At 36.0% G+C, this 9,099-nt stretch overlaps 1 protein-coding gene across 3 annotated transcripts in view; it reads right to left on the bottom strand.

Annotated features, from left to right (window-relative positions):
• The window catches only part of tpm4a (tropomyosin 4a), a 14,236-nt gene extending 5,137 nt beyond the window's left edge, over positions 1 to 9,099 (bottom strand). For 2 of the 3 annotated variants that reach the window (XM_016456423.1, XM_016456424.1), the window contains exons 1-3: positions 8,818 to 9,099; positions 7,041 to 7,166; positions 7 to 29 (exon numbers count right to left, since the gene is read on the bottom strand). In XM_016456423.1, coding sequence (XP_016311909.1) covers positions 7 to 29; positions 7,041 to 7,166; positions 8,818 to 8,931 — 263 coding nt within the window. In that variant the 5' untranslated portion in view covers positions 8,932 to 9,099. Of the gene's footprint in view, positions 1 to 6; positions 30 to 3,817; positions 4,356 to 7,040; positions 7,167 to 8,817 lie in introns of those variants that run through there. The other variant, XM_016456425.1, reaches the window with a different exon arrangement.

Here is a 9,099-nt window from a genome sequence, read left to right on the forward strand (position 1 = left end):
CGGTTCAGCGCCGCCACATCACCCTCAGCCTGACGACAAAAAAGGTCAAAGGTTACTTATTATTATATGCAAACAAACATGTGGCTTATAAAATAATGTTCTAATATTTTTCATGTCTGTGGGGATTTTCAAGATGATGGCATGTCATTTTCGTCTTTTTTTTTTTTTTTTGCACAAAGCAAATCAACTGCGACAGAAAAAACATTTTTGCACCCTTTACGACCACCACCACCCGTTGTGATTCAAACAAAGATTGGCCTCAGAATGAGCACAATGGTGCCTCTGTGACATTTCTCAGCTTTCAAGAGACCTCACAGCCAAACCGCCCAGTTATTGGACTGATAATTGCAACTATAATTATGACAAATATCACCATGGCTCTCTCACAGACACTCAACTGAGCAAGCAAGCAATGCTCTCAGAACGGTAGGAAAATCTCACAGCCAGGAAACTGCATCTGGGTTTAAACTTTAAGAGGAGACAGAAAAACAAGGCATAGGGGAAAAGTTAAGAGGAGTAAATCGTCCATTTTCTGATAGCATCTTTGTTTTGAGTCAGAGCTGCTGCTACGGACTCCTGCTGCTTTCTTTAAGGTCCAATCATGGACTATTTGGAGCATGAACGGTAGTAAAGGGATCAAGGCTGACATACCACACTACTTTCAAGCTTTTTATAGCTAGTTTGCTACTGGATAGCATAAAAATATCTTTAATAAAACACAAAAATTAATGTTATAACTCACAGAATAGGGCCAAACCTCACTATTGCGAATGTTTTCTCATAATTTCAACTTCTTTTCTTGTAATGCCAACTTTTTTCTTAAAATTGTGACTTACATTTCACAATAAAACTTTATATCTCACAATGTGACTTAACATATCCAAATGTAACTTTATAACTTGTTCGAATCCGTGGTCAATGTGACTTTGTCTACAAATATAACTTTTTTCTCATAATAGCAACATTTTCTCATAATTGTGACTTAATTGTATATATCACAATACAACTTTATATCTCACATTGTGACAACTTTCAAACCAATTCAAACCAACTATCAATGTGACTCTAAAAATAGATTTTTATATTTCGCAATTAAGAGGAATATAAAGATATAAAGTTGTATTTCAAGGTATAAAATATTTCATGTAATTGGGACTTTTCCTCATAATTGTGACTTAATTTCACAATACAACTTTATATCTCGCAATTATTAGAAATAAAGTTATAATTGCGAGATATGTTTTATTTCAAGATATAACATTTCTTGTGATTGCGACTTTTTTCCTCAAAACTGTGACTCAAAAAAATCTCAAAATAATTGTGTGAGCTAGTATCTTGCAATTTATCTCAAAATTTATCGTATTTCACAAAATACCATTTAAATATGCTATTCAATATCAACATTATTAAAGAAGGGGGTCAAATGAACATTTATTCACACATATTTCACCAACACATCAATGGAGTAGGAAGGTGACCTCCTTTCGAATAAAGGAGAGCCAGAGAGGGGAGGAGAAAAATGCACAGGAAATGGACACACTCCACATCCTCTCCCCTCCCAAAATGCACATTCAGTTCAGGGTCAGGATACTCCCTCATGAGCAATGCCCTTTCCTTAGTCACCGCGTTCCCTGGCTGCTTTAGATGCAAGCCATATATGGTAAAACGAGCTCTGGAGAATGCTAGTGGTGAAGTGCCAAAAAGAATTTAAAGGCTAAAGAAGACCAAAAAAACACCGCCACATTTTATCGAAAAACGTCTGGACGCAGCCTTGAATGTTTTATCAAACGAACCCAAACACCCATATGTGTGATATGAGACGGAGACATTCCCAGATCTATGGATTCCCAGGCCCATTTAAACCACAGTGCACTCAGATCTTGTTAGAGCCGCTGTGACGTCCGTATCCAATTATACGTTTAGGGTTGAAATGTGGGGGAATCACCTGGGACTGCTGTCGACTTCCTGAGGCACAGTACTATTGTATGTGACATTGAGCAAACACTGAGGCGAACCCTATCAGTGTAATTAACTTTCTGTGGGCTGATATTATGAAAATAAGGCCTATCGGATGAAAACGAACAGTGGAAATTAAGTAAGGAAGTGAAGGAAATGAAGGCTCGTTTTCAAGTTCATATTCTTGAGACCTTACTGGTAAAAGAGCCAAAGAAAGAGTTGCAGATGCAAAATGGTTGGTGATTTCTCACCAAACGCAAAGAAAAGCAGAAGATTGTTGGAGTATTGTAAAGTAAGTGACCACTTGTGTGACTAAACTTTGAAAAGATATGCAAAAGAGGTCTTTATCAGTTTTAACACCACGGGAACCTGTCAATGCAAATTTGAGGAGCCTAATGGTTTTTGTGCAGGCTTCACCATATGTTTCTGGTCATGTTCTTGACTTTTAACCCCGCTGTGAATTATGACCTACATAAATTAGGACCATCATGGAGAGGTCATTGGTCACGTCATGACCAAGTCCAGCAGCATTCTGTCACTCTAAGGGTGGGAAAACTCCCACTTATGAAAGCAAAGCCAGCAAAATTTGTATTACAAGCATATGACTCGACACCACAAAAGAGACAGAAGGAAGTTGATGTAGAAGAAGGATGGGACCAAAAACCTTCCTAACATTTCTTAAGATCTCCATTAACAGTAAAAGTCAACAGGTCCTAGACAAAAGACACACTATTGGTCTACAAACACTTGAAGAACTGGACTTTTCTTAAGCAGTGCCAGCTTCCTGCATATCTGCATGGTCATCTGAATACGAAGAGGGTCCACAGGAAACTCCAGTGTGGAGCAAGAGACAACATCCTGACTCAGTTCCTTTGGGAGCTCTGGATGGGACATCCTTTGGGTCTTTCTTGAGTAGAGCAAAATCTAATTCTTGAGTTCTACGAAAGATCTAACATTTGTTCATTGTCTAAACCCAAGCAGGAGAACATTCACATTTCCTAAAGTTCCATTCCATTCAAATGAGAACAGACAGACTGTAGGGTTCTGGCCATGTTTCCTTATAGCAGCTTGAACATTAAGTGCTCCACAAGGGATGAGTCAGAAAATGTCATAAAATGAAGCATCTAAATCCACCAAGGACTGTGGGGGAGAGGGCTTCCTTGACAAGCATTTTCATATCAAGAAAAACTTCCTCGCATACAACATTTAGTCTTATTCTTCATCTAAATTAAGTTATTCAAAAATATTATTAATTAAGTCTAAATGAATTTTGATTACACCAACAAAATAGGTAGAAATGGATCCTTTAACTGCAATAACTACCATTTTTCTTTGTTTTTCTTTCCTGTTGGATGGATGGATTAATGGTTGTATGACTGAATACATTAGGTCCCTCAGACCTAAAAAGTCAGACAGGGTAGAAATATCTCATCTATAGACAGAGATAGATAGATAGATAGTAATCTTTAAGAATTATGAAAGTACTAAACAGATAGTCCTAAATAGACAAAGCAATTGCACGTTAAAACAAATAAACTGTTAATTTTGTAAATTAAAATGGTTTGTAAGACTAAAATAACGGTAAAATTATGCAATAAACTTGTATGAGAAAACACTGAGGCCTAACAACTGCCCAAAAGCAGATTTGGGGGTCGGACTGTCCCTTTGGACCAACGCCTTTCATTCCACAACCTCACGTCTGCATCCAGGTCTCACTGTTCACCTAAACATACAATTATAGTCTTCAGAGGAGACCAGGAGCTTTTTATAGACGCCTGTTCTCACAGAGGGAACGCGTAGAAGAGTCCGTAGAGTGTAAAGACGATATGTAAGATGAAAGAAATAAGAAGATGTGTCTCACTTTCTCCCGGAGCTCGCGCTCATTGTCCAGCTCGCGCTGTAGAACCAGAGCTCGATCTTCTGCGTCATCCGCCTGCTGCTGCAAAGTCTGGATCTTTCTCTTCACTGCGTCCAAAGAAGTCACACCTGTCATTTTAGATACTTTATTATATTATATTTGCTACTAAAAAACGAAACAATCCGCGACTTTGGTCAAGAAAAAACAAAACGATGTGCAAAAAACAACGGAAAACTTTTCAAAATGCTATAAAAATAAATACGTCAAAATATAACGCCTAAAAATATATATAATCCCGAATATATAGGGATGTTAAAAAATAACGGAATGCTAATGTACTTGGATGGCCAGTGCAAAAAAAAGGAAAAGAAAAAGGAGTGAAAACGACACGAAATGTGCAATCCCAAATTCTTCCCAATCCGGATCAATACAAAACGGTTCAATTAACAAAAAGCGGTCTTCGCAGGAGGTTATTTCTGCCTCATGGAGTCATTGGAATGTGAGAGAATGTAAGGAGGCAGAACTTCTGCAGGAAAGTTTCAATGTAACTGTGAAAAAGTGAGGTACCGGTGACGTCACGGTGGGCGGGGCGTCCATTGAGTCACAATTCAGTCTCATTTTCTGTTAATTACGTTTTTGTATCAAGTTTGACAACTCTGATCCATAGAAAGAAGTAATCCTTTGGTTTATAGTTACTCGTCTTTTTGATTCTACACTATAAAATTATTTTTAACAAATGTAACATGCAAATACATTAATTAACCACAATTAATTTCTTAATTCTAGACGTTTCAAGAAGGGTCACTTTAAAAAATCATGTTATACACCTTGATTTTAGCTGTTATCATTTTAATGAAGTTACATTATAACATCTTATGAATAGCCTAACATCATCTTGCATCCCTCTTGGCAGTTTTCTGAGGCCCCTTATTTGAGAAACACTGTTATTTCTACCCAATCTGTCCATTAAAAATGACTTTAGCTGATGTAACTTCATGTTTTCAGGTTGATTCAATCATATTAAATAATATTTTTGAATAAGATATGCTGTTTTATATTTTCACACCCCTGACAAAACATTTTACAGTATTTTAAAGCAAACAAATAATGTTTTTAATCATATCAATGTTTTGTTACCATCTACTTAATTTGTTAATCATTTGTTTTTCATTTCAATTCTTAAAATGAAAATTCAAAGTAGTCAAAAGGCAAAATGCACTTCTCACTGCAGGTTGTGACTTTGCCACCACTTACTAATTCAACACAGCAATTAAACGCAAGATTTCAATTACAACCCCCACAATTAAAACCTCCAGTTTTGATCTTAAACACCATTTCATGTGTGACACACTTTCCTCAGAAGTGTGCTTTTGTTCTATAGACGAGCCAGCATTGATTTCATTAGTCACAGGAGTGTGGCCCTCTGTGTTTGCTTTCGCTGCATTTTTGGGATTCCTGGGCTGCTACATGGCAACCGAAGTCCCAGTCTCCCCTGCTGTTCACTGACTTATCGGTAACAGGCCTCGAAAATCCCTCGCTCATTGAGAGTATCTTACCTACTTCTGTGGCGTTGCGAATGCAGATGTATAATTAGTTTACAGTTTCCTCTAATGCATGACATGTGGTAGGCTTGTCTGGAGCACATTTTCAGGGCAACGCTCCAAGGAACTCGAAATGCGCTTGTATTCCCAGTTTTAGGCCTCTCAGTCTGCCTAAAGAAAACTAGAACATTCTACAGGAAATGAATCTTACTCAAAAATACATGTGTCCTCTTATTGAATAAAGTTTGGTGTTACGGTTTGTCTTTTAAAAGTGTTTTGTGTTCAACGACAACATCTCTCTTTAAATGGATTTACCCCATGCTGGAATCATTGAGGATTCACAAACAGCCGATTTGCCCCTCCCCAGCTTCCTTCTCAAACTATGCAGTCATTTCCTTTGAGGTCACATTGTGAGGAGTAACCCGAGCTTATCAGAGCAGAGGACAGGATGGACCACTTCAGACCCATGCAGGTGTGATTACGGCAATTTTCTCACTCATCCTAAGGCCAAACACGTTTCTACAGGTGAAACACTTTGTGCTTCATTTCAACTTCAAGGAATAGTTCACCCAAAAATGAAAATTTGCTGAAAATTAACTCACCCTCATGCAAGTTGTTGATGAGTTTGTTTCTGCATTGGAACAGATTTTGAGAAATTGTGCATTATATCACTTGCTCATCAATGGATGCTCTGCAGTGAATGGGTGCCGTCAGAATGAGAGTCCAAACAGCTGATAAAAACAACACAGTAATCCACACCACTCCAGTCCATTAATTAATGTCTTGTGAAGTGTAAAGTTGCATGTTTGTAAGAAACAAATCCATCATTAATGCAGTCCTCTATCTATAATAATTGCTTCTTTCCAGTGAAAAAAAAAAAAGTTGTCTTGTCTGAATCAGGAGAGAAATACGCACAGATCAAGCACTGTTTACAATTAGAAATATGTTGGTGGACTTTGATGTGAGAGGACAACAGGGGATGGACTTTTTCACTGGAAGAAGCATTATTATGGATTATGGACTCATATTTTGGCCAGAAGCAATGGTTTAAAGTTTGAACACCTTAATGATGGATTTGTTTTTTACAAACACACATCTTTTCACTTCACAAAATGTTAACTGATAGATTGGAGTCATGTGGATTACTTCTGGATTACTGTGATGTTTGGACTCTCATTCTGATGGCACCCATTCACTGCAAAGGATCCATTGGTGAACAAGTGATGAAGTGCTAAATTTCTGTAAATCTGTTCAGATGAACAAACAAACTCATCTGCATCTTGGACTGCCTGAGGGTGAGTGCATTTTCAGCAAATATTCATTTTTGTGTGAACCGTTCCTTTAAAAGTATGTTGTGTGTTTAAACCTGAAAATGATATTTTCAGTGAGCGATGTGTCAGTTTCAAGGCATTGCAGAAGTAAACCTGAGGAGAAAGGTATTTTAAAAATTCATGTCTTGTGTTGACATGTTTTATTGAGGTAAAGCTTTTTATTGCCCTATAAATCCCCATTTGAAACACTTGGAAATGGTGCCGTGACCCTGAAATGGACCAGCTGGGGGGAGCCGCAGTGACAGGAAGTGAAAGCATCATAACAAAGCCTGAATGACTCAAGTTGTTTATCATAGAGGAATCATGTCTGATTCTGTTTTTATTGAACCCTAGTATAAAGAATGCATCACTTACATCAGCAGCTTTTTTCTCAGACAGTTCCAGTTTCTCTTGGGCATCTTTCAGGGCCTCTGAGTACTTGTCCAGTTCATCTTCAGTCTGTTTGAGCTTCTTCTGCAGGCCGACCAGCTCATCCTCCAGCTGTATGAGGAAGAGTGAGTAAACGTATCAGAGCACTGCACACATGACATAACTCAAGGGAATTTATCCCAGACGTCCAAACAAAAATCTGTCTGGAATGCGTATAGTAATGAATGTTGATAAATTTTAAATATTTTTTTCTGGTGCATAATATTCGTTTTAAATATACTTATACATACTATACATATACATAATGTATAAAGATATATTTATTTCTGTAGTCTAGTAAAGACATGTCACCTAAATAAAAAATAAAAGTTTTTTGCATTTTAAGACTCATAATTTATAATATTTTATGACTGATAATATTATTATAATTACATATAATAATTATAACAATTAATTATATATTAATTATAATTAAAATAAAATAATATTTTATTTTAAAAGTAAAATAAATTTACTAATTAATTATAATTATTACTTATAATTATTATATGACCTTATATAATAATTGTAATATTCATCATACATGAATTATTTTTTATTGTTTTATTGACTATTTATATCAGACTAAACAATAATATAATTTAATAATAAACATAATTTTATTGCTGTATAGTCTAGTGGATGTTTTGTGCTATGTCTAAATAAAGACAAAACATATATGATTATCATGAATGGCATGTTTATGCATTTTATAACATATAATAATAATCATGTTATTTATCATGTTGTTTTTATTGGTATCAAAGAGTAAAATAATTAAATAATAATAATAATAATAAACAATTAAATAATAATTATAATAAATGCAATTATTAATATTATTATCGTTGTTGTAATTATTATTATTTAAAACAAAAAATACATATTTAAAAAAAAAAAGGTTTTGATAACCCATATTAAAATCATAGGCCTTCTCTCTGTAATGGACAGATAACTATTTAATTTTAGTCAGAGGTAAACTGTCATATGGCAGTAAGTGAGATAAACACTCACAAACACTTCACTATCTGTGGCTATCAGTTTGGCTGGGTTCTTGTGTTTAAGAGAGTGTCTGTTCATCTACTAGGATTCCAGACAGCCTGACATCTCTTGTCCATTTATAACCTGAGGTGTTATGAAAGGTGGAAGATGGATTAATTTACAGCCAATATTCATTGACTGAGGTATTTGTCTGTTTGCAAGGAGCTGCAAAATTTCCACAGTGACTTTCTAGAGTACAGTATAAAACACATACAGTTTTATTAAATATACACTATATTATATCAATAACCCAGTTCACAATCATTTGCAAATAGTTTGTTATTCATTATTAATAGTATTTATTAATGTATTATTATTATTCAACTAAAGTTAACCTATACAGCTTTTAACATTGAAAAAGTATTAATATATGAAAAAAAATACATTAACCAAGATTAATAAATGCCTTAAAATAATTGTTCATTGTTAGGTGCAGATTTTTTAGGATTCCTATGTAATTGTACAAAATAAGTAGACACTGTTGTGAAAGACCCAGAATTGCAGCTTAAATGCATACTTGGTTTTCAAGTATGAGGTCTTGGCTCACTTCTCCTTGATTACAATCATACAGTCCAGCCTTGACAGACACTATTGCCAGCATTTTTGTTGGGACTCAAAGCATTCTTACATTTTTCACTTCACTCTCCTCTATCTGGATCTACCTGAATTTCTGAGTTCTTACCTGCTTGCATTTGTCCTCAGCAGCTTTCTGTTCTGTCTCGGCCTGCTCTGCCCGGTCGATGGCGTTCTCCTTGTCCAGTTTGAGCATCTGCATCTTCTTCTTTATGGCCTCCATGGTTGCAGGTTGATCTAGTGTCTGGGTCGAATATGAAATTCAAGGGAGCTACGAACGAAGTGCAGTTCTTGGTCCTTCAGCCGAAAGTGTGGTCAGACTAATGGATGCGAGGAGATTTAGGAGAGGAGAAGAATGCAGCTGATGCTGCCTGCAACCAAGAGCTGCCAG

Source organism: Sinocyclocheilus anshuiensis, unplaced genomic scaffold (assembly GCF_001515605.1).
Source record: "Sinocyclocheilus anshuiensis isolate Anshui unplaced genomic scaffold, SAMN03320099.WGS_v1.1 scaffold543, whole genome shotgun sequence".
Taxonomy (NCBI): Eukaryota; Metazoa; Chordata; class Actinopteri; order Cypriniformes; family Cyprinidae; genus Sinocyclocheilus; species Sinocyclocheilus anshuiensis.